Here is a 27,858-nt window from a genome sequence, read left to right as displayed (position 1 = left end):
TTTCTTCTCCTCTCTTTCTTCTTCTCTCTTTCTTCTTCCCTTCCCTCTTTCTTCTCCCCTTCCCTCTTTCTTCTTCCCTTCCCTCTTTCTTCTTCCCTTCCCTCTTTCTTCTTCTCTCTTTCTTCTCCCCTTCCCTCTTTCTTCTCCCCTTCTCTCTTTCTTCTCCCCTTCTCTCTTTCTTCTTCTCTCTTTCTTCTCCCCTTCCCTCTTTCTTCTCCCCTTCTCTCTTTCTTCTCCCCTTCTCTCTTTCTTCTTCTCTCTTTCTTCTTCCCTTCCCTCTTTCTTCTTCCCTTCCCTCTTTCTTCTTCTCTCTTTCTTCTCCCCTTCCCTCTTTCTTCTTCCCTTCTCTCTTTCTTCTTCTCTCTTTCTTCTTCCCTTCCCTCTTTCTTCTTCCCTCCTCTCTTTCTTCTTCCCTCTTTCTTCATTGTCTCTGTTTGCTCCTGGTTCAGAATTACAGGAAGTAAGACAGGAAGTAAGTGTGAACGTGGTGTGACATGATGTTTAGCTGTTTCCATCAGACAAATCTCTCTCTCTCTTTTCATCTCTCTCTCTCTTTTCATCTCTCTTTTCATCTCTCTCTCTCTTTTCATCTCTCTCTTTTCATCTCTCTCTCTCTTTTCATTTCCCACTCTCTCTTTTCATCTCTCTCTTTATCTCTCTCTCTAGAGGCAGAGACAATAAGAAGACACCATGATACACAGGCCTAGAGGCAGAGACAATAAGAAGACACAGTGATACACAGGCCTAGAGGCAGAGACAATAAGAAGACACAGTAATACACAGGCCTAGAGGCAGAGACAATAAGAAGACACAGTGATACACAGGCCTAGAGGCAGAGACAATAAGAAGACACAGTGATACACAGGCCTAGAGACAGAGACAATAAGAAGACACAGTGATACACAGGCCTAGAGGCAGAGACAATAAGAAGACACAGTGATACACAGGCCTAGAGGCAGAGACAATAAGAAGAGAAGACACAGTGATACACAGGCCTAGAGGCAGAGACAATAAGAAGACACAGTGATACACAGGCCTAGAGGCAGAGACAATAAGAAGACACAGTGATACACAGGCCTAGAGGCAGAGACAATAAGAAGACACAGTGATACACAGGCCTAGAGACAGAGACAATAAGAAGACACAGTGATACACAGGCCTAGAGACAGAGACAATAAGAAGACACAGTGATACACAGGCCTAGAGACAGAGACAATAAGAAGACACAGTGATACACAGGCCTAGAGGCAGAGACAATAAGAAGACACAGTGATACACAGGCCTAGAGACAGAGACAATAAGAAGACACAGTGATACACAGGCCTAGAGACAGAGACAATAAGAAGACACAGTGATACACAGGCCTAGAGACAGAGACAATAAGAAGACACAGTGATACACAGGCCTAGAGACAGAGACAATAAGAAGAGAAGACACCGTGATACACAGGCCTAGAGACAGAGACAATAAGAAGAGAAGACACAGTGATACACAGGCCTAGAGACAGAGACAATAAGAAGACACAGTGATACACAGGCCTAGAGACAGAGACAATAAGAAGACACAGTGATACACAGGCCTAGAGGCAGAGACAATAAGAAGACACAGTGATACACAGGCCTAGAGACAGAGACAATAAGAAGACACAGTGATACACAGGCCTAGAGGCAGAGACAATAAGAAGACACAGTGATACACAGGCCTAGAGACAGAGACAATAAGAAGACACAGTGATATACAGGCCTAGAGGCAGAGACAATAAGAAGAGAAGACACAGTGATACACAGGCCTAGAGACAGAGACAATAAGAAGAGAAGACACAGTGATACACAGGCCTAGAGACAGAGACAATAAGAAGACACAGTGATATACAGGCCTAGAGACAGAGACAATAAGAAGACACAGTGATACACAGGCCTAGAGGCAGAGACAATAAGAAGAGAAGACACAGTGATACACAGGCCTAGAGGCAGAGACAATAAGAAGACACAGTGATACACAGGCCTAGAGGCAGAGACAATAAGAAGACACAGTGATACACAGGCCTAGAGACAGAGACAATAAGAAGACACAGTGATACACAGGCCTAGAGACAGAGACAATAAGAAGAGAAGACACCGTGATACACAGGCCTAGAGGCAGAGACAATAAGAAGACACAGTGATACACAGGCCTAGAGACAGAGACAATAAGAAGACACAGTGATACACAGGCCTAGAGACAGAGACAATAAGAAGACACAGTGATACACAGGCCTAGAGACAGAGACAATAAGAAGACACAGTGATACACAGGCCTAGAGGCAGAGACAATAAGAAGACACAGTGATACACAGGCCTAGAGGCAGAGACAATAAGAAGACACAGTGATACACAGGCCTAGAGACAGAGACAATAAGAAGAGAAGACACAGTGATACACAGGCCTAGAGACAGAGACAATAAGAAGACACAGTGATACACAGGCCTAGAGACAGAGACAATAAGAAGACACAGTGATACACAGGCCTAGAGACAGAGACAATAAGAAGACACAGTGATACACAGGCCTAGAGACAGAGACAATAAGAAGACACAGTGATACACAGGCCTAGAGACAGAGACAATAAGAAGAGAAGACACAGTGATACACAGGCCTAGAGGCAGAGACAATAAGAAGACACAGTGATACACAGGCCTAGAGACAGAGACAATAAGAAGACACAGTGATACACAGGCCTAGAGACAGAGACAATAAGAAGACACAGTGATACACAGGCCTAGAGACAGAGACAATAAGAAGACACAGTGACACACAGGCCTAGAGACAGAGACAATAAGAAGACACAGTGATACACAGGCCTAGAGACAGAGACAATAAGAAGACACAGTGATACACAGGCCTAGAGGCAGAGACAATAAGAAGACACAGTGACACACAGGCCTAGAGGCAGAGACAATAAGAAGACACAGTGATACACAGGCCTAGAGGCAGAGACAATAAGAAGACACAGTGATACACAGGCCTAGAGGCAGAGACAATAAGAAGACACAGTGATACACAGGCCTAGAGACAGAGACAATAAGAAGACACAGTGATACACAGGCCTAGAGACAGAGACAATAAGAAGACACAGTGATACACAGGCCTAGAGGCAGAGACAATAAGAAGACACAGTGATACACAGGCCTAGAGGCAGAGACAATAAGAAGACACAGTGATACACAGGCCTAGAGGCAGAGACAATAAGAAGACACAGTGATACACAGGCCTAGAGACAGAGACAATAAGAAGACACAGTGATACACAGGCCTAGAGACAGAGACAATAAGAAGACACAGTGATACACAGGGACAGAGACAATAAGAAGACACAGTGATACACAGGCCTAGAGACAGAGACAATAAGAAGACACAGTGATACACAGGCCTAGAGGCAGAGACAATAAGAAGACACAGTGACACACAGGCCTAGAGGCAGAGACAATAAGAAGACACAGTGATACACAGGCCTAGAGGCAGAGACAATAAGAAGACACAGTGATACACAGGCCTAGAGACAGAGACAATAAGAAGACACAGTGATACACAGGCCTAGAGGCAGAGACAATAAGAAGACACAGTGATACACAGGCCTAGAGACAGAGACAATAAGAAGACACAGTGATACACAGGCCTAGAGGCAGAGACAATAAGAAGACACAGTGATACACAGGCCTAGAGGCAGAGACAATAAGAAGACACAGTGACACACAGGCCTAGAGGCAGAGACAATAAGAAGACACAGTGATACACAGGCCTAGAGGCAGAGACAATAAGAAGACACAGTGATACACAGGCCTAGAGGCAGAGACAATAAGAAGACACAGTGATACACAGGCCTAGAGGCAGAGACAATAAGAAGACACAGTGATACACAGGCCTAGAGGCAGAGACAATAAGAAGACACAGTGATACACAGGCCTAGAGGCAGAGACAATAAGAAGACATCGTGACACACAGGCCTAGAGGCAGAGACAATAAGAAGACACAGTGATACACAGGCCTAGAGACAGAGACAATAAGAAGACACAGTGATACACAGGCCTAGAGGCAGAGACAATAAGAAGACACAGTGATACACAGGCCTAGAGACAGAGACAATAAGAAGACACAGTGATACACAGGCCTAGAGACAGAGACAATAAGAAGACACAGTGATACACAGGCCTAGAGGCAGAGACAATAAGAAGACACAGTGATACACAGGCCTAGAGACAGAGACAATAAGAAGACACAGTGATACACAGGCCTAGAGGCAGAGACAATAAGAAGACACAGTGATACACAGGCCTAGAGGCAGAGACAATAAGAAGACACAGTGATACACAGGCCTAGAGGCAGAGACAATAAGAAGACACAGTGATACACAGGCCTAGAGGCCGAGACAATAAGAAGACACAGTGATACACAGGCCTAGAGGCCGAGACAATAAGAAGACACAGTAATACACAGGCCTAGAGGCAGAGACAATAAGAAGACACAGTGATACACAGGCCTAGAGGCAGAGACAATAAGAAGACACAGTGATACACAGGCCTAGAGGCCGAGACAATAAGAAGACACAGTAATACACAGGCCTAGAGGCAGAGACAATAAGAAGACACAGTGATACACAGGCCTAGAGGCAGAGACAATAAGAAGACACAGTGATACACAGGCCTAGAGGCAGAGACAATAAGAAGACACAGTGATACACAGGCCTAGAGGCCGAGACAATAAGAAGACACAGTGGCCGAATAAATTCAACCACACCTTTGTTTCATCACAAATCCGCAATCTCTGTCCTGTGAAGTCCACGAAGCATTCTGTTCTGGACCAGCTGCAGCTTCACTAGGTCTTTCCTTGCAGCACTGGACCACACGACAATAATCAAGATGAGATAAAACTAGAGCCTGCAGGACTTGCTTTGTGGAGTGTGGTGTTAAAAAGCAGAGCATCTCTTCATTACAGACAGACCTCTCCTCATCTCTTTATTACAGACAGACCTCTCCTCATCTCTTTATTACAGACAGACCTCTCCCCATCTCTTTATTACAGACAGACCTCTCCCCATCTCTTTATTACAGACAGACCTCTCCTCATCTCTTTATTACAGACAGACCTCTCCTCATCTCTTTATTACAGACAGACCTCTCCCCATCTCTATATTACAGACAGACCTCTCCCCATCTCTATATTACAGACAGACCTCTCCTCATCTCTTTATTACAGACAGACCTCTCCCCATCTCTATATTACAGACAGACCTCTCCCCATCTCTATATTACAGATAGACCTCTCCTCATCTCTTTATTACAGACAGACCTCTCCCCATCTCTTTATTACAGACAGACCTCTCCCCATCTCTTTATTACAGACAGACCCCTCCCCATCTCTATATTACAGACAGACCTCTCCTCATCTCTATATTACAGATAGACCTCTCCCCATCTCTTTATTACAGACAGACCTCTCCTCATCTCTATATTACAGACAGACCTCTCCCCATCTCTATATTACAGACAGACCCCTCCCCATCTCTATATTACAGATAGACCTCTCCCCATCTCTTTATTACATACAGACCTCTCCTCATCTCTTTATTACAGACAGACCTCTCCCCATCTCTATATTACAGACAGACCCCTCCCCATCTCTATATTACAGATAGACCTCTCCCCATCTCTTTATTACATACAGACCTCTCCTCATCTCTTTATTACAGACAGACCTCTCTCCATCTCTTTATTACAGACAGATCTCTCCTCATCTCTTTATTAAGGACAGACCTCTCCCCATCTCTATATTACAGACAGACCTCTCCCCATCTCTTTATTACAGACAGAGCTCTACTCATCTCTTTATTAAGGACAGACCTCTCCTCATCTCTTTATTAAGGACAGACCTCTCCCCATCTCTATATTACATACAGACCTCTCCTCATCTCTTTATTACAGACAGACCTCTCCCCATCTCTTCATTACAGACAGACCTCTCCCCATCTCTTTATTAAGGACAGACCTCTCCCCATCTCTTCATTACAGACTGACCTCTCCCCATCTCTTTATTACAGACAGATCTCTCCTCATCTCTTTATTACAGACAGACCCTCTCCCCATCTCTTTATGACAGACAGACCTCTCCTCATCTCTTTATTACAGACAGACCTCTCCTCATCTCTTTATTACAGACAGACCTCTCCCCACCTCTATATTACAGACAGACCTCTCCTCATCTCTTTATTACAGACAGACCTCTCCCCATCTCTATATTACAGACAGACCTCTCCTCATCTCTTTATTACAGACAGACCTCTCCCCATCTCTTTATTAAGGACAGACCTCTCCCCATCTCTTTATTACAGACAGACCTCTCCCCATCTCTTCATTACAGACAGACCTCTCCCCATCTCTTTATTACAGACAGACCTCTCCCCATCTCTTCATTACAGACAGACCTCTCCCCATCTCTTTATTACAGACAGACCTCTCCTCATCTCTTCATTACAGACAGACCTCTCCCCATCTCTTCATTAGAGACAGACCCCTCCCCATCTCTTTATTACAGACAGACCTCTCCCCATCTCTATATTACAGACAGACCTCTCCTCATCTATTATTACATACAGACCTCTCCTCATCTCTTTATTACAGACAGACCTCTCCCCATCTCTTTATTACAGACAGACCTCTCCCCATCTCTTTATTAAGGACAGACTTATCCCCATCTCTTTATTACAGACAGACCTCTCCCCATCTCTTTATTACAGACAGACCTCTCCTCATCTCTTTATTAAGGACAGACCTCTCCCCATCTCTTTATTACAGACAGACCTCTCCCCATCTCTTTATTAAGGACAGACCTCTCCCCATCTCTTTATTACAGACAGACCTCTCCTCATCTCTTTATTAAGGACTGACCTCTCCTCATCTCTTTATTAAGGACAGACCTCTCCCCATCTCTTTATTACAGACAGACCTCTCCCCATCTCTTTATTACAGACAGACCTCTCCCCATCTCTTTATTACAGACAGACCTCTCCCCATCTCTTTATTACAGACAGACCTCTCCCCATCTCTTTATTACAGACAGAGCTCTCCTCATCTCTTTATTAAGGACAGACCTCTCCCCATCTCTTTATTACAGACAGACCTCTCCCCATCTCTTTATGACAGACAGACCTCTCCTCATCTCTTTATTACAGACAGACCTCTCCTCATCTCTTTATTACAGACAGACCTCTCCCCACCTCTATATTACAGACAGACCTCTCCTCATCTCTTTATTACAGACAGACCTCTCCCCATCTCTATATTACAGACAGACCTCTCCCCATCTCTTTATTACAGACAGACCTCTCCCCATCTCTTTATTAAGGACAGACCTCTCCCCATCTCTTTATTACAGACAGACCTCTCCCCATCTCTATATTACAGACAGACCTCTCCTCATCTCTTTATTACAGACAGACCTCTCCCCATCTCTTTATTACAGACAGACCTCTCCCTATCTCTATATTACAGACAGACCTCTCCCCATCTCTTTATTACAGACAGACCTCTCCCCATCTCTTTATTAAGGACAGACCTCTCCCCATCTCTTTATTACAGACAGACCTCTCCCCATCTCTATATTACAGACAGACCTCTCCTCATCTCTTTATTACAGACAGACCTCTCCCCATCTCTTCATTACAGACAGACCTCTCCCCATCTCTATATTACAGACAGACCTCTCCCCATCTCTTTATTAAGGACAGACCTCTCCCCATCTCTTTATTAAGGACAGACCTCTCCTCATCTCTTCATTACAGACAGACCTCTCCCCATCTCTTCATTACAGACAGACCTCTCCCCATCTCTTTATTACAGACAGACCTCTCCTCATCTCTTCATTACAGACAGACCTCTCCCCATCTCTTCATTACAGACAGACCTCTCCCCATCTCTTTATTACAGACAGACCTCTCCCCATCTCTTTATTAAGGACAGACCTCTCCCCATCTCTTTATTAAGACAGACCTCTCCCCATCTCTTTATTACAGACAGACCTCTCCCCATCTCTTTATTAAGGACAGACCTCTCCCCATCTCTTTATTACAGACAGACCTCTCCCCATCTCTTTATTACAGACAGACCTCTCCCCATCTCTTTATTAAGGACAGACCTCTCCCCATCTCTATATTACAGACAGACCTCTCCCCATCTCTTTATTACAGACAGACCTCTCCCCATCTCTTTATTACAGACAGACCTCTCCCCATCTCTTTATTAAGGACAGACCTCTCCCCATCTCTTTATTACAGACAGACCTCTCCTCATCTCTTTATTACAGACAGACCTCTCCCCATCTCTTTATTAAGGACAGACCTCTCCCCATCTCTTTATTACAGACAGACCTCTCCCCATCTCTTCATTACAGACAGACCTCTCCCCATCTCTTTATTACAGACAGACCTCTCCCCATCTCTTCATTACAGACAGACCTCTCCCCATCTCTTTATTACAGACAGACCTCTCCTCATCTCTTCATTACAGACAGACCTCTCCCCATCTCTTCATTAGAGACAGACCCCTCCCCATCTCTTTATTACAGACAGACCTCTCCCCATCTCTATATTACAGACAGACCTCTCCTCATCTATTATTACATACAGACCTCTCCTCATCTCTTTATTACAGACAGACCTCTCCCCATCTCTTTATTACAGACAGACCTCTCCCCATCTCTTTATTAAGGACAGACTTATCCCCATCTCTTTATTACAGACAGACCTCTCCCCATCTCTTTATTACAGACAGACCTCTCCTCATCTCTTTATTAAGGACAGACCTCTCCCCATCTCTTTATTACAGACAGACCTCTCCCCATCTCTTTATTAAGGACAGACCTCTCCCCATCTCTTTATTACAGACAGACCTCTCCTCATCTCTTTATTAAGGACTGACCTCTCCTCATATCTTTATTAAGGACAGACCTCTCCCCATCTCTTTATTACAGACAGACCTCTCCCCATCTCTTTATTACAGACAGACCTCTCCCCATCTCTTTATTACAGACAGACCTCTCCCCATCTCTTTATTACAGACAGACCTCTCCCCATCTCTTTATTACAGACAGAGCTCTCCTCATCTCTTTATTACAGACAGACCTCTGCCCATCTCTTTATTAAGGACAGACCTCTCCCCATCTCTTTATTACAGACAGACCTCTCCTCATCTCTTTATTAAGGACTGACCTCTCCTCATCTCTTTATTAAGGACAGACCTCTCCCCATCTCTTTATTACAGACAGAGCTCTCCTCATCTCTTTATTAAGGACAGACCTCTCCCCATCTCTTTATTACAGACAGACCTCTCCCCATCTCTTTATGACAGACAGACCTCTCCTCATCTCTTTATTACAGACAGACCTCTCCTCATCTCTTTATTACAGACAGACCTCTCCCCACCTCTATATTACAGACAGACCTCTCCTCATCTCTTTATTACAGACAGACCTCTCCCCATCTCTATATTACAGACAGATCTCTCCCCATCTCTTTATTACAGACAGACCTCTCCCATCTCTTTATTAAGGACAGACCTCTCCCCATCTCTTTATTACAGACAGACCTCTCCCCATCTCTATATTACAGACAGACCTCTCCTCATCTCTTTATTACAGACAGACCTCTCCCCATCTCTTTATTACAGACAGACCTCTCCCTATCTCTATATTACAGACAGACCTCGCCCCATCTCTTTATTACAGACAGACCTCTCCCCATCTCTTTATTAAGGACAGACCTCTCCCCATCTCTTTATTACAGACAGACCTCTCCCCATCTCTATATTACAGACAGACCTCTCCTCATCTCTTTATTACAGACAGACCTCTCCCCATCTCTATATTACAGACAGACCTCTCCCCATCTCTTTATTACAGACAGACCTCTCCCCATCTCTTTATTAAGGACAGACCTCTCCCCATCTCTTTATTAAGGACAGACCTCTCCCCATCTCTTTATTAAGGACAGACCTCTCCCCATCTCTATATTACAGACAGACCTCTCCCCATCTCTTTATTAAGGACAGACCTCTCCCCATCTCTTTATTACAGACAGACCTCTCCTCATCTCTTTATTACAGACAGACCTCTCCCCATCTCTTTATTAAGGACAGACCTCTCCTCATCTCTTTATTACAGACAGACCTCTCCCCATCTCTTTATTACAGACAGACCTCTCCCCATCTCTTCATTACAGACAGACCTCTCCCCATCTCTTTATTACAGACAGACCTCTCCCCATCTCTTCATTACAGACAGACCTCTCCCCATCTCTTTATTACAGACAGACCTCTCCTCATCTCTTCATTACAGACAGACCTCTCCCCATCTCTTCATTAGAGACAGACCCCTCCCCATCTCTTTATTACAGACAGACCTCTCCCCATCTCTATATTACAGACAGACCTCTCCTCATCTATTATTACATACAGACCTCTCCTCATCTCTTTATTACAGACAGACCTCTCCCCATCTCTTTATTACAGACAGACCTCTCCCCATCTCTTTATTAAGGACAGACTTATCCCCATCTCTTTATTACAGACAGACCTCTCCCCATCTCTTTATTACAGACAGACCTCTCCTCATCTCTTTATTAAGGACAGACCTCTCCCCATCTCTTTATTACAGACAGACCTCTCCCCATCTCTTTATTAAGGACAGACCTCTCCCCATCTCTTTATTACAGACAGACCTCTCCTCATCTCTTTATTAAGGACTGACCTCTCCTCATCTCTTTATTAAGGACAGACCTCTCCCCATCTCTTTATTACAGACAGACCTCTCCCCATCTCTTTATTACAGACAGACCTCTCCCCATCTCTTTATTACAGACAGACCTCTCCCCATCTCTTTATTACAGACAGACCTCTCCCCATCTCTTTATTACAGACAGACCTCTCCCCATCTCTTTATTAAGGACAGACCTCTCCCCATCTCTTTATTACAGACAGACCTCTCCTCATCTCTTTATTAAGGACTGACCTCTCCTCATCTCTTTATTAAGGACAGACCTCTCCCCATCTCTTTATTACAGACAGAGCTCTCCTCATCTCTTTATTAAGGACAGACCTCTCCCCATCTCTTTATTACAGACAGACCTCTCCCCATCTCTTTATGACAGACAGACCTCTCCTCATCTCTTTATTACAGACAGACCTCTCCCCATCTCTTTATTACAGACAGACCTCTCCCTATCTCTATATTACAGACAGACCTCGCCCCATCTCTTTATTACAGACAGACCTCTCCCCATCTCTTTATTAAGGACAGACCTCTCCCCATCTCTTTATTACAGACAGACCTCTCCCCATCTCTATATTACAGACAGACCTCTCCTCATCTCTTTATTACAGACAGACCTCTCCCCATCTCTATATTACAGACAGACCTCTCCCCATCTCTTTATTACAGACAGACCTCTCCCCATCTCTTTATTAAGGACAGACCTCTCCCCATCTCTTTATTAAGGACAGACCTCTCCCCATCTCTTTATTAAGGACAGACCTCTCCCCATCTCTATATTACAGACAGACCTCTCCCCATCTCTTTATTAAGGACAGACCTCTCCCCATCTCTTTATTACAGACAGACCTCTCCTCATCTCTTTATTACAGACAGACCTCTCCCCATCTCTTTATTAAGGACAGACCTCTCCTCATCTCTTTATTACAGACAGACCTCTCCCCATCTCTTTATTACAGACAGACCTCTCCCCATCTCTTCATTACAGACAGACCTCTCCCCATCTCTTTATTACAGACAGACCTCTCCCCATCTCTTCATTACAGACAGACCTCTCCCCATCTCTTTATTACAGACAGACCTCTCCTCATCTCTTCATTACAGACAGACCTCTCCCCATCTCTTCATTAGAGACAGACCCCTCCCCATCTCTTTATTACAGACAGACCTCTCCCCATCTCTATATTACAGACAGACCTCTCCTCATCTATTATTACATACAGACCTCTCCTCATCTCTTTATTACAGACAGACCTCTCCCCATCTCTTTATTACAGACAGACCTCTCCCCATCTCTTTATTAAGGACAGACTTATCCCCATCTCTTTATTACAGACAGACCTCTCCCCATCTCTTTATTACAGACAGACCTCTCCTCATCTCTTTATTAAGGACAGACCTCTCCCCATCTCTTTATTACAGACAGACCTCTCCCCATCTCTTTATTAAGGACAGACCTCTCCCCATCTCTTTATTACAGACAGACCTCTCCTCATCTCTTTATTAAGGACTGACCTCTCCTCATCTCTTTATTAAGGACAGACCTCTCCCCATCTCTTTATTACAGACAGACCTCTCCCCATCTCTTTATTACAGACAGACCTCTCCCCATCTCTTTATTACAGACAGACCTCTCCCCATCTCTTTATTACAGACAGACCTCTCCCCATCTCTTTATTACAGACAGACCTCTCCCCATCTCTTTATTAAGGACAGACCTCTCCCCATCTCTTTATTACAGACAGACCTCTCCTCATCTCTTTATTAAGGACTGACCTCTCCTCATCTCTTTATTAAGGACAGACCTCTCCCCATCTCTTTATTACAGACAGAGCTCTCCTCATCTCTTTATTAAGGACAGACCTCTCCCCATCTCTTTATTACAGACAGACCTCTCCCCATCTCTTTATGACAGACAGACCTCTCCTCATCTCTTTATTACAGACAGACCTCTCCTCATCTCTTTATTACAGACAGACCTCTCCCCATCTCTATATTACAGACAGATCTCTCCCCATCTCTTTATTACAGACAGACCTCTCCCCATCTCTTTATTAAGGACAGACCTCTCCCCATCTCTTTATTACAGACAGACCTCTCCCCATCTCTATATTACAGACAGACCTCTCCTCATCTCTTTATTACAGACAGACCTCTCCCCATCTCTTTATTACAGACAGACCTCTCCCTATCTCTATATTACAGACAGACCTCGCCCCATCTCTTTATTACAGACAGACCTCTCCCCATCTCTTTATTAAGGACAGACCTCTCCCCATCTCTTTATTACAGACAGACCTCTCCCCATCTCTATATTACAGACAGACCTCTCCTCATCTCTTTATTACAGACAGACCTCTCCCCATCTCTATATTACAGACAGACCTCTCCCCATCTCTTTATTACAGACAGACCTCTCCCCATCTCTTTATTAAGGACAGACCTCTCCCCATCTCTTTATTAAGGACAGACCTCTCCCCATCTCTTTATTAAGGACAGACCTCTCCCCATCTCTATATTACAGACAGACCTCTCCCCATCTCTTTATTAAGGACAGACCTCTCCCCATCTCTTTATTACAGACAGACCTCTCCTCATCTCTTTATTACAGACAGACCTCTCCCCATCTCTTTATTAAGGACAGACCTCTCCCCATCTCTTTATTACAGACAGACCTCTCCTCATCTCTTTATTAAGGACAGACCTCTCCCCATCTCTTTATTACAGACAGACCTCTCCCCATCTCTTCATTACAGACAGACCTCTCCCCATCTCTTTATTACAGACAGACCTCTCCCCATCTCTTCATTACAGACAGACCTCTCCCCATCTCTTTATTACAGACAGACCTCTCCTCATCTCTTCATTACAGACAGACCTCTCCCCATCTCTTCATTAGAGACAGACCCTCCCCATCTCTTTATTACAGACAGACCTCTCCCCATCTCTATATTACAGACAGACCTCTCCTCATCTATTATTACATACAGACCTCTCCTCATCTCTTTATTACAGACAGACCTCTCCCCATCTCTTTATTACAGACAGACCTCTCCCCATCTCTTTATTAAGGACAGACTTATCCCCATCTCTTTATTACAGACAGACCTCTCCCCATCTCTTTATTACAGACAGACCTCTCCTCATCTCTTTATTAAGGACAGACCTCTCCCCATCTCTTTATTACAGACAGACCTCTCCCCATCTCTTTATTAAGGACAGACCTCTCCCCATCTCTTTATTACAGACAGACCTCTCCCCATCTCTTTATTACAGACAGACCTCTCCCCATCTCTATATTACAGACAAACCTCTCCCCATCTCTTTATTACAGACAGACCTCTCCCCATCTCTTTATTACAGACAGACCTCTCCTCATCTCTTTATTAAGGACTGACCTCTCCTCATCTCTTTATTAAGGACAGACCTCTCCCCATCTCTTTATTACAGACAGACCTCTCCCCATCTCTTTATTACAGACAGACCTCTCCCCATCTCTTTATTACAGACAGACCTCTCCCCATCTCTTTATTACAGACATACCTCTCCCCATCTCTTTATTACAGACAGAGCTCTCCTCATCTCTTTATTAAGGACAGACCTCTCCCCATCTCTTTATTACAGACAGACCTCTCCCCATCTCTTTATGACAGACAGACCTCTCCTCATCTCTTTATTACAGACAGACCTCTCCTCATCTCTTTATTACAGACAGACCTCTCCCCACCTCTATATTACAGACAGACCTCTCCTCATCTCTTTATTACAGACAGACCTCTCCCCATCTCTATATTACAGACAGACCTCTCCCCATCTCTTTATTACAGACAGACCTCTCCCCATCTCTTTATTAAGGACAGACCTCTCCCCATCTCTTTATTACAGACAGACCTCTCCCCATCTCTATATTACAGACAGACCTCTCCTCATCTCTTTATTACAGACAGACCTCTCCCCATCTCTTTATTACAGACAGACCTCTCCCTATCTCTATATTACAGACAGACCTCTCCCCATCTCTTTATTACAGACAGACCTCTCCCCATCTCTTTATTAAGGACAGACCTCTCCCCATCTCTTTATTACAGACAGACCTCTCCCCATCTCTATATTACAGACAGACCTCTCCTCATCTCTTTATTACAGACAGACCTCTCCCCATCTCTATATTACAGACAGACCTCTCCCCATCTCTTTATTACAGACAGACCTCTCCCCATCTCTTTATTAAGGACAGACCTCTCCCCATCTCTTTATTAAGGACAGACCTCTCCCCATCTCTTTATTAAGGACAGACCTCTCCCCATCTCTATATTACAGACAGACCTCTCCCCATCTCTTTATTAAGGACAGACCTCTCCCCATCTCTTTATTACAGACAGACCTCTCCCCATCTCTTTATTACAGACAGACCTCTCCTCATCTCTTCATTACAGACAGACCTCTCCTCATCTCTTTATTACAGACAGACCTCTCCCCATCTCTTTATTAAGGACAGACCTCTCCCCATCTCTTTATTAAGGACAGACCTCTCCCCATCTCTATATTACAGACAGACCTCTCCCCATCTCTATATTACAGACAGACCTCTCCCCATCTCTTCATTACAGACAGACCTCTCCCCATCTCTTTATTACAGACAGACCTCTCCCCATCTCTATATTACAGACAGACCTCTCCCCATCTCTTTATTACAGACAGACCTCTCCCCATCTCTTTATTACAGACAGACCTCTCCCCATCTCTTTATTACAGACAGACCTCTCCCCATCTCTATATTACAGACAGACCTCTCCCCATCTCTTTATTAAGGACAGACCTCTCCCCATCTCTTTATTAAGGACAGACCTCTCCCCATCTCTTTATTAAGGACAGACCTCTCCCCATCTCTTCATTACAGACAGACCTCTCCCCATCTCTTTATTACAGACAGACCTCTCCTCATCTCTTTATTAAGGACAGACCTCTCCCCATCTCTTTATTAAGGACAGACCTCTCCTCATCTCTTCATTACAGACAGACCTCTCCCCATCTTTTCATTACAGACAAACCCCTCCCCAACTCTTTATTACAGACAGACCTCTCCCCATCTCTATATTACAGACAGACCTCTCCTCATCTCTATATTACAGACAGACCTCTCCCCATCTCTATATTACAGACAAACCCCTCCCCATCTCTTTATTACAGATAGACCTCTCCCCATCTCTATATTACAGACAGACCTCTCCCCATCTCTATATTACAGACAAACCCCTCCCCATCTCTATATTACAGACAGACCTCTCCCCATCTCTATATTACAGACAGACCTCTCCCCATCTCTATATTACAGACAAACCCTCCCCATCTCTTTATTACAGATAGACCTCTCCCCATCTCTATATTACAGACAGACCTCTCCTCATCTATTATTACATACAGACCTCCCCTCATCTCTTTATTACAGACAGACCTCTCCCCATCTCTTTATTAAGGACAGACCTCTCCCCATCTCTTTATTACAGACAGACCTCTCCCCATCTCTTTATGACAGACAGACCTCTCCTCATCTCTTTATTACAGACAGACCTCTCCTCATCTCTTTATTACAGACAGACCTCTCCCCACCTCTATATTACAGACAGACCTCTCCTCATCTCTTTATTACAGACAGACCTCTCCCCATCTCTATATTACAGACAGACCTCTCCCCATCTCTTTATTACAGACAGACCTCTCCCCATCTCTTTATTAAGGACAGACCTCTCCCCATCTCTTTATTACAGACAGACCTCTCCCCATCTCTATATTACAGACAGACCTCTCCTCATCTCTTTATTACAGACAGACCTCTCCCCATCTCTTTATTACAGACAGACCTCTCCCCATCTCTATATTACAGACAGACCTCTCCCCATCTCTTTATTACAGACAGACCTCTCCCCATCTCTTTATTAAGGACAGACCTCTCCCCATCTCTTTATTAAGGACAGACCTCTCCCCATCTCTATATTACAGACAGACCTCTCCCCATCTCTTTATTAAGGACAGACCTCTCCCCATCTCTTTATTAAGGACAGACCTCTCCCCATCTCTTTATTAAGGACAGACCTCTCCCCATCTCTTCATTACAGACAGACCTCTCCCCATCTCTTTATTACAGACAGACCTCTCCTCATCTCTTCATTACAGACAGACCTCTCCCCATCTTTTCATTACAGACAAACCCCTCCCCATCTCTTTATTACAGACAGACCTCTCCCCATCTCTATATTACAGACAGACCTCTCCTCATCTCTATATTACAGACAGACCTCTCCCCATCTCTATATTACAGACAAACCCTCCCCATCTCTTTATTACAGATAGACCTCTCCCCATCTCTATATTACAGACAGACCTCTCCCCATCTCTATATTACAGACAAACCCCTCCCCATCTCTATATTACAGACAGACCTCTCCCCATCTCTATATTACAGACAGACCTCTCCCCATCTCTATATTACAGACAAACCCTCCCCATCTCTTTATTACAGATAGACCTCTCCCCATCTCTATATTACAGACAGACCTCTCCTCATCTATTATTACATACAGACCTCTCCTCATCTCTTTATTACAGACAGACCTCTCCCCATCTCTTTATTACAGACAGACCTCTCCCCATCTCTTTATTAAGGACAGACTTATCCCCATCTCTTTATTACAGACAGACCTCTCCCCATCTCTTTATTACAGACAGACCTCTCCCCATCTCTTTATGACAGACAGACCTCTCCTCATCTCTTTATTACAGACAGACCTCTCCTCATCTCTTTATTACAGACAGACCTCTCCCCACCTCTATATTACAGACAGACCTCTCCTCATCTCTTTATTACAGACAGACCTCTCCCCATCTCTATATTACAGACAGACCTCTCCCCATCTCTTTATTACAGACAGACCTCTCCCCATCTCTTTATTAAGGACAGACCTCTCCCCAACTCTTTATTACAGACAGACCTCTCCCCATCTCTATATTACAGACAGACCTCTCCTCATCTCTTTATTACAGACAGACCTCTCCCCATCTCTTTATTACAGACAGACCTCTCCCCATCTCTATATTACAGACAGACCTCTCCCCATCTCTTTATTACAGACATACCTCTCCCCAACTCTTTATTACAGACAGACCTCTCCCCATCTCTATATTACAGACAGACCTCTCCTCATCTCTTTATTACAGCCAGACCTCTCCCCATCTCTATATTACAGACAGACCTCTCCCCATCTCTATATTACAGACAGACCTCTCCCCATCGCTTTATTACAGACAGACCTCTCCTCATCTCTTCATTACAGACAGACCTCTCCCCATCTCTTTATTACAGACAGACCTCTCCCCATCTCTTTATTACAGACAGACCTCTCCCCATCTCTTTATTACAGCCAGACCTCTCCCTATCTCTTTATTACAGACAGACCTCTCCCCATCTCTTCATTACAGCCAGACCTCTCCCCATCTCTTTATTACAGCCAGACCTCTCCCCATCTCTTTATTACAGACAGACCTCTCCCCATCTCTATATTACAGACAGACCTCTCCCCATCTCTTTATTACAGACAGACCTCTCCTCATCTCTTCATTACAGACAGACCTCTCCCCATCTCTTTATTACAGACAGACCTCTCCCCATCTCTTTATTACAGACAGACCTCTCCCCATCTCTTTATTAAGGACAGACCTCTCCCCATCTCTTTATTACAGACAGACCTCTCCTCATCTCTTTATTACAGCCAGACCTCTCCCCATCTCTATATTACAGACAGACCTCTCCCCATCTCTATATTACAGACAGACCTCTCCTCATCTCTTTATTACAGCCAGACCTCTCCCCATCTCTATATTACAGACAGACCTCTCCCCATCTCTATATTACAGACAGACCTCTCCCCATCTCTTTATTACAGACAGACCTCTCCTCATCTCTTCATTACAGACAGACCTCTCCCCATCTCTTTATTACAGACAGACCTCTCCCCATCTCTTTATTACAGACAGACCGCTCCCCATCTCTTCATTACAGACAGACCTCTCCCCATCTCTTTATTACAGACAGACCTCTCCTCATCTCTTCATTACAGACAGACCTCTCCCCATCTTTTCATTACAGACAAACCCCTCCCCATCTCTTTATTACAGACAGACCTCTCCCCATCTCTATATTACAGACAGACCTCTCCTCATCTATTATTACATACAGACCTCTCCCCATCTCTTTATTACAGACAGACCTCTCCCCATCTCTTTATTACAGACAGACCTCTCCCCATCTCTTTATTACAGACAGACCTCTCCCCATCTCTTTATTAAGGACAGACCTCTCCTCATCTATTATTACATACAGACCTCTCCCCATCTCTTTATTACAGACAGACCTCTCCCCATCTCTTCATTACAGACAGACCTCTCCCCATCTTTTCATTACAGACAAACCTCTCCCCATCTCTTTATTACAGACAGACCTCTCCCCATCTCTTTATTACAGACAGACCTCTCCCCATCTCTTTATTACAGACAGACCTCTCCCCATCTCTATATTACAGACAGACCTCTCCTCATCTATTATTACATACAGACCTCTCCTCATCTATTATTACATACAGACCTCTCCCCATCTCTTTATTACAGACAGACCTCTCCCCATCTCTTTATTACAGACAGACCTCTCCTCATCTCTTTATTACATACAGACCTCTCCCCATCTCTTCATTACAGATAGACCTCTCCCCATCTCTTTATTACAGACTGACCTCTCCCCATCTCTTTATTACAGACAGACCTCTCCCCATCTCTATATTACAGACAGACCTCTCCTCATCTCTTTATTACAGACAGACCTCTCCCCATCTCTTCATTACAGACAGACCTCTCCTCATCTCTTTATTACAGACAGACCTCTCCTCATCTCTTTATTACAGATAGACCTCTCCCCATCTCTTTATTACAGACAGACCTCTCCTCATCTCTTTATTACAGACAGACCTCTCCCCATCTCTTCATTACAGACAGACCTCTCCCCATCTCTTTACTACAGACAGACCTCTCCCCATCTCTTTATTACAGACAGACCTCTCCCCATCTCTTCATTACAGACAGACCTCTCCCCATCTCTTTACTACAGACAGACCTCTCCCCATCTCTTTATTACAGACAGACCTCTCCTCATCTCTTCATTACAGACAGACCTCTTCCCATCTCTTCATTACAGACAGACCTCTCCCCATCTCTTTATTACAGACAGACCTCTCCACATCTCTTTATTAAGGACTTTATTAAGGACTGACCTCTCCTCATCTCTTTATTAAGGACAGACCTCTCCCCATCTTTTACAACCATTGAATCTATATGTTTTGACCATGACAATCTAAGGTAACGCCGAGTTATTCAGTCTCCTGAACTTCAAGGTCCATGCTTGCCCTTTGGCAAGGCTAGCTACACGACGCCCCTTGATGATGTCATTTCCTCTTCTGCCTCATGGCTACGGTGCCTTCAGAAAGTATTCACACCCCTTTTCCCACATTTTGTTGTGCTACAGGATGAATTTAAAATGGATTCAATTGAGATTTTCTTGTCATTGGCCTACACACAATACCTCATAATGTCCAAGTGGAATGATGTTTTTTTATTTTTTATTATTATAAATATTTATAAAAAAAAAAATGAAAGCTGACATATAATATATGCCATTTAGCAGACGCTTTTATCCAAAGCGACTTACAGTCATGTGTGCATACATTCTACGTATGGGTGGTCCCGGGAATCGAACCCACTACCCTGGCGTTACAAGCGCCATGCTCTACCAACTGAGCTACAGAACCACATATCTTGAGTCGATAAGTATTCAACTCCTTTGTTAAGGCCTGATTAAGTTCAGGAGTAAAAACGTTGCTCATCTAGTCACATAATAAGTTGCATGGACTCACTCGGTGTACAATAATAGTGTTTTATCTCTTCTCTCTCACATACAATTATCTGTGAAGGTCCCTCAGTCGAGCAGATTCAACCACAAAGATCAGGGAGGGGTTCCTCGCAAAGAAGGGCACATATTGGTAGAATACACGTGTCCTTCCTAACTCAGGCCAATAGGGAGTATAAAACAGTTAAGAGTTTAATGATGGATCAACAACATTGTCGTTACTCCACAACACTAACCTAATTGACAGAGTGAAAAGAAGGAAGCCTGTACAGAATACACCCAGTCACTACAAAGATACAGACGTCCTTCCTAACTTAGTTGCCGTGGAGGAAGGAACCCGGCAACTCAGGCCAATGGGGACTTTAAAACAGTTAGAGTTTAATGACTGTGATAAGAGGAGAAAACTGAGGATGGATCAACAACATTGTAGTTACTCCATAATATTAACCTAATTGACAGAGTGAAAAGAAGGTCTGTACAGAATCTAAATATTCCAAAACATCCTGTTTGCAACAAGGAACTAAAGTAAAACTCCTAAACATGTGACAAAGAATGAACTTTGTCCTGAATATAAAGTGTTATGTTTGGGTCAAATCCAATACAACACATTACTGAGTACCACTTTCCATATTTTCTAGCATAGTGGTGGCTGCATCATGTTATGGGTATGCTTGTAATCCTTAAGGACTGGGGAGTATTTCAGGATAAAAAATAAATGAAAAGCACAAAGCAAAATCCTAGACGGAAGATTTGGTTCAGTCTGCCTTCCACCAGACACTGGGAGATTAATTCACCCTTCAGCAGGACAGCAACCTACCTACAACGAGCCTTATAAACAGGGTTAGGAATGGAACATTTAGGGAGCCTGGTTCACCTGGTATCCCTCCATTTGGTTTAGAAATGAATGTATATGATATTGCATTGTTCTGTGGTAAAGCTATGTGACGTAATAACTCGAGGTCTCACTACACCTTTATGTGTGTGTGTGTGTGTGTGTGTGTGTGTGTGTGTGTGTGTGTGTGTGTGTGTGTGTGTGTGTGTGAGGAGGTGTGTGTGTGAGTGAGTGTGTGTGTGTGTGAGTGTGTGTGTGTGTGTGTGTGTGTGTGTGTGTGTGTGTGTGTGTGTGTGTGTGTGTGTGTGTGTGTGTGTGTGTGTGTGTGTGTGTGTGTGTGTGTGTGTGTGTGTGTGTGTGTGTGTGTGTGTGTGTGTGTGTGTGAGGTGTGTGTGAGGAGGTGTGTTTGTGTGTGAGTGTGAGTGTGTGAGTGTGAGTGTGAGTGTGAGTGTGAGTGTGAGTGTGTGTGTGTGTGAGGTGTGTGTGTGAGGAGGTGTGTGTGTGTGTGAGTGTGAGTGTGTGAGTGTGAGTGTGAGTGTGAGTATGTGTGTGTGTGTGTGTGTGTGTGTGTGTGTGTGTGTGTGTGTGTGTGTGTGTGTGTGTGTGTGTGTGTGTGTGTGTGTGTGTGTGTGTGTGTGTGTGTGTGTGTGTCTGTGTGTGTGTGTGTGTGTGTGTGTGTGTGTGTGTGTGTGTGTGTGTGTGTGTGTGTGTGTTTTCTTGCGTGTTATCCTACCCAGTAGCAGGAACTTCCTGTTGTCTCCATACAGCTGTAGCAGGTCAGAACAGAACACGGCTATGGACATCCCAACCTGTACTCTCTCAACAGCAGGGCAAACTGCTGGAGCTCCTGGGGACTCAGCTTACTCCTTAGCTGCGTGGTACCGGGGGAAGAGAAGGGGACAAACACAGGTTACAAGGGGGACATTACAGGGGGAAGAGAAGGAGACATTACAGGGGGAGAGAGAAGGGGACATTACAGGGGGAGAGAGAAGGAGACATTACAGGGGGAGAGAGAAGGGGACATTACAGGGGGGAGAGAGAAGGAGACATTACAGGGGGAGAGAAGGGGACATTACAGGGGGAGAGAGAAGGAGACATTACAGGGGGAAGAGAGAAGGAGACATTACAGGGGGAGAGAGAAGGAGACATTACAGGGGGAGAGAGAAGGAGACATTACAGGGGGAGAGAGAAGGAGACATTACAGGGGGAGAGAAGGAGACATTACAGGGGAGAGAGAAGGAGACATTACAGGGGGAGAGAGAAGGGGACATTACAGGGGGAGAGAGAAGGGGACATTACAGGGGAGAGAGAAGGAGACATTACAGGGGGAGAGAGAAGGAGACATTACAGGGGGAAGAGAAGGAGACATTACAGGGGAGAGAGAGGGGACATTACAGGGGAGAGAGAAGGAGACATTACAGGGGAGAGAGAAGGAGACATTACAGGGGGAAGAGAAGGAGACATTACAGGGGAGAGAGAAGGAGACAAACACAGGTTACAGGGGGAGAGAAGGAGACATTACAGGGGGAAGAGAGAAGGAGACATTACAGGGGAGAGAGAAGGAGACATTACAGGGGGAGAGAGAAGGAGACATTACATGGGGAGAGAGAAGGGGACATTACAGTGGGAGAGAAGGAGACATTACAGGGGGAGAGAAGGGGACATTACAGGGAGAGAAGGAGACATTACAGGGGAGAGAGAAGGAGACATTACAGGGGAGAGAAAAGGAGACATTACAGGGGAGAGAGAAGGAGACATTACAGGGGGAGAGAGAAGGAGACATTACAGGGGGAGAGAGAAGGAGACATTACAGGGGGAGAGAGAAGGAGACATTACAGGGGGAGAGAAGGAGACATTACAGGGGGAGAGAAGGAGACATTACAGGGGGGAGAGAAGGAGACATTACAGGGGAGAGAAGGAGACATTACAGGGGGAGAGAGAAGGAGACATTACAGGGGGAGAGAGAAGGAGACATTACAGGGGGAGAGAGAAGGAGACATTACAGGGGAGAGAGAAGGAGACATTACAGGGGAAGAGAAGGAGACATTACAGGGGAGAGAGAAGGAGACATTACAGGGGGAGAGAAGGAGACATTACAGGGGGAGAGAAGGAGACATTACAGGGGAGAGAGAGGGAGACATTACAGGGGAGAGAAGGAGACATTACAGGGGGAGAGAGAAGGAGACATTACAGGGGAGAGAGAAGGGTACATTACAGGGGAGAGAGAAGGAGACATTACAGGGGGAGAGAGAAGGAGACATTACAGGGGAGAGAGAAGGAGACATTACAGGGGAGTGAGAAGGAGACATTACAGGGGAGAGAGAAGGAGACATTACAGGGGGAGAGAGAAGGAGACATTACAGGGGAGAGAGAAGGAGACATTACAGGGGGAGAGAGAAGGGTACATTACAGGGGAGAGAGAAGGAGACATTACAGGGGAAGAGAAGGAGACATTACAGGGGGAGAGAGAAGGGTACATTACAGGGGAGAGAGAAGGGTACATTACAGGGGGAGAGAGAAGGAGACATTACAGGGGAGAGAAGGAGACATTACAGGGGAAGAGAAGGAGACATTACAGGGCGAGAGAGAAGGAGACATTACAGGGGAGAGAGAAGGAGACATTACAGGGGGAGAGAGAAGGAGACATTACAGGGGAGAGAGAGGAGACATTACAGGGGAGAGAGAAGGAGACATTACAGGGGGAGAGAGAAGGAGACATTACAGGGGAGAGAGAAGGGTACATTACAGGGGAGAGAGAAGGAGACATTACAGGGGAAGAGAAGGAGACATTACAGGGGAGAGAGAAGGGTACATTACAGGGGGAGAGAGAAGGAGACATTACAGGGGAGAGAAGGAGACATTACAGGGGGAAGAGAAGGAGACATTACCGGGGAGAGAGAAGGAGACATTACAGGGGGAGAGAGAAGGAGACATTACAGGGGGAGAGAGAAGGAGACATTACAGGGGAGAGAGAAGGAGACATTACAGGGGGAGAGAAGGAGACATTACAGGGGGAGAGAGAAGGGGACATTACAGGGTGAGAGAGAAGGAGACATTACAGGGGGAGAGAGAAGGAGACATTACAGGGGGAGAGAGAAGGAGACATTACAGGGGGAGAGAGAAGGAGACATTACAGGGGGAGAGAAGGAGACATTACAGGGGGAGAGAAGGAGACATTACAGGGGGAAGAGAGAAGGAGACATTACAGGGGGAGAGAGAAGGAGACATTACAGGGGGAGAGAAGGAGACATTACAGGGGAAGAGAGAAGGAGACATTACAGGGGGAGAGAGAAGGAGACAAACACAGGTTACAGTGATCTTTACTGTGGTCATGATTCCTCACTGTGATCTTTACTGTGGTCATGACTCCTCACTGTGATCTTTACTGTGGTCATGACTCTACACTGTGATCTCTACTGTGGTGGTGACTCTACACTGTGATCTTTACTGTGACCATGACTCCACACTGATCTTTACTGTGGTCATGACTCCTCACTGTGATCTTTACTGTGGTCATGACTCCAATCTGTGATATTTACTGTGGTCATGACTCCTCACCGTGATATCTACTGTGGTCATGACTCCTCACCATGATCTTTACTGTGGTCATGACTCCAATCTGTGATATTTACTGTGGTCATGACTCCTCACCGTGATATCTACTGTGGTCATGACTCCTCACCATGACTCTACACTGTGATCTTTACTGTGGCAATGGCTCCACACTGTGATCTTTCCTGTGGCCATGACTCCTTGCTGTGGTCATGACTCCTCACTGCGATCTTTACTGTGGTCATGACTCCTCACTGCGATCTTTACTGTGGTCATGACTCCTCACCATGATATCTACTGTGGTCATGACCCACTCTGTGATCTTTACTGTGGTCATGACCCCTACTGTGGTCATGACACCTCAATGTGATCTTTACTGTGGTCATGACTCCTCAATGTGATCTTTACTGTGGTCATGACCCCTACTGTGGTCATGATGCCTCACTGTGATCTTTCCTGTGGCCATGACTCCTTGCTGTGGTCATGACTCCTCACTGCGATCTTTACTGTGGTCATGACTCCTCACTGCGATCTTTACTGTGGTCATGACTCCTCACTGCGATCTTTACTGTGGTCATGACTCCTCACCATGATATCTACTGTGGTCATGACCCCACTCTGTGATCTTTACTGTGGTCATGACCCCCTACTGTGGTCATGACACCTCAATGTGATCTTTACTGTGGTCATGACCCCCTACTGTGGTCATGATGCCTCACTGTGATCTTTACTGTGGTCATGACTCCTCACTGTGATCTTTACTGTGGTCATGACACCTCACTGTGATCTTTACTGTGGTCATGACACCTCACTGTGATCTTTACTGTGGTCATGACACCTCAATGTGATCTTTACTGTGGTCATGACCCCCTACTGTGGTCATGATGCCTCACTGTGATCTTTACTGTGGTCATGACTCCTCACTGTGATCTTTACTGTGGTCATGACACCTCACTGTGATCTTTACTGTGGTCATGACACCTCACTGTGATCTTTACTGTGGTCATGCCACCAGGTGTGGTCGTCTGCTGACCAGGACAGACGAGTTGTTGCATAGCAATATGCCGTTCTGCACACCACTGCTGCACTGACCCGTTATTTGTCTGTTTGCGGCCCGCCTGTTTTCTTGCCATTCACCTTCGACCTCTCATCAACGACTTGTTTTCGACCCACAGGACTTGCAGCTGATTGGATGTTAGTTTGTTTGTCGCGCCGTTCTGGGTAAATCCCTAGACACTGTCGTGTGTGAAAAGCACCGGAAGCCCAGACGGTTTTTAAGATACTAGAGCTGGTGTGTCTGGTACCGACGATCATACCATAACTCTTAAAGTCACTCGTTTGGCCCAGACGACCATAACACGCTAAAAGTGGTTAAGGTAATTCGTTTAGCCCATTCTAACCGTTCAAATAGAACAGTAACTGAATGCCTCGATGCCCGTCTGCCTGCTTCATATAGCCACGGCCACGTGACTCACTATCTGTAGGAGCGAACCATTTTCCTGAATGGGGAAGGTGGTGTACCTAAAAAAAAAAAAACTGTCCAATGACTGATCATGTATGTAGTCTTACGGTGATCATGTACTCCTGCATGAGCTGCAGACCCTGGTCTCCTCCGTCACTATGCAGCGATGCCGGGCTGTGATGTGAGCCCTGTAGGGACAGAGACGAGCTCTCACTGTAGCTCTCACTGTAGTACAGGTCAAAGGCCTCCTGGGATCCATCACTATGGGAGAATGCACAGGAAAGAAACGACCGGGTGAATTACATTGAAACACATGGAGAACTCATAAAGGCATCTCTGCCCTATCACTGACTAGACACTGTCCCTGTAACACTGACTAGACACTGTATCACTGACTAGACACTGTATCACTGACTAGACACTGTATCACTGACTAGACACTGTATCACTGACTAGACACTGTATCACTGACTAGACACTGTCCCTGTATCACTGACTAGACACTGTCCCTGTATCACTGACTAGACACTGTATCACTGACTAGACACTGTATCACTGACTAGACACTGTATCACTGACTAGACACTGTATCACTGACTAGACACTGTATCACTGACTAGACACTGTCCCTGTATCACTGACTAGACACTGTATCACTGACTAGACACTGTCCCTGTATCACTGACTAGACACTGTATCACTGACTAGACACTGTATCACTGACTAGACACTGTATCACTGACTAGACACTGTACCACTGACTAGACACTGTAACACTGACTAGACACTGTATCACTGACTAGACACTGTCCCTGTAACACTGACTAGACACTGTATCACTGACTAGACACTGTCCCTGTAACACTGACTAGACACTGTATCACTGACTAGACACTGTCCCTGTAACACTGACTAGACACTGTATCACTGACTAGACACTGTCCCTGTAACACTGACTAGACACTGTATCACTGACTAGACACTGTATCACTGACTAGACACTGTATCACTGACTAGACACTGTCCCTGTAACACTGACTAGACACTGTCCCTGTATCACTGACTAGACACTGTATCACTGACTAGACACTGTATCACTGACTAGACACTGTATCACTGACTAGACACTGTATCACTGACTAGACACTGTATCACTGACTAGACACTGTATCACTGACTAGACACTGTATCACTGACTAGACACTGTATCACTGACTAGACACTGTATCACTGACTAGACACTGTCTCCTGTCCCTGTATCACTGACTAGA

General features: G+C 45.1%; 1 protein-coding gene and 1 long non-coding RNA gene across 2 annotated transcripts in view; both read right to left on the bottom strand.

Annotated features, from left to right (window-relative positions):
• Positions 1 to 27,858, bottom strand: part of ccm2l (CCM2 like scaffold protein) — a 127,553-nt gene that overhangs the window by 55,493 nt on the left and 44,202 nt on the right. The window contains 3 exon segments of the mRNA XM_052482624.1: positions 22,307 to 22,381; positions 22,384 to 22,444; positions 26,695 to 26,848. Coding sequence (XP_052338584.1) covers positions 22,307 to 22,381; positions 22,384 to 22,444; positions 26,695 to 26,848 — 290 coding nt within the window.
• Positions 11,119 to 17,547, bottom strand: LOC127912371 (uncharacterized). Its single transcript, XR_008082087.1, has 5 exons — positions 17,521 to 17,547; positions 16,306 to 16,363; positions 14,423 to 14,451; positions 12,685 to 12,742; positions 11,119 to 11,177 (listed from the first exon to the last, which is right to left on the bottom strand). It is a non-coding gene; the product is annotated as an uncharacterized LOC127912371 (long non-coding RNA).

The sequence above is a fragment of the Oncorhynchus keta genome, chromosome 27 (genome assembly GCF_023373465.1).
Source record: "Oncorhynchus keta strain PuntledgeMale-10-30-2019 chromosome 27, Oket_V2, whole genome shotgun sequence".
Taxonomy (NCBI): Eukaryota; Metazoa; Chordata; class Actinopteri; order Salmoniformes; family Salmonidae; genus Oncorhynchus; species Oncorhynchus keta.
The sequence above is the reverse complement of the archived record's forward strand: the minus strand, read 5'-3'. Positions and strand labels throughout refer to the sequence as shown.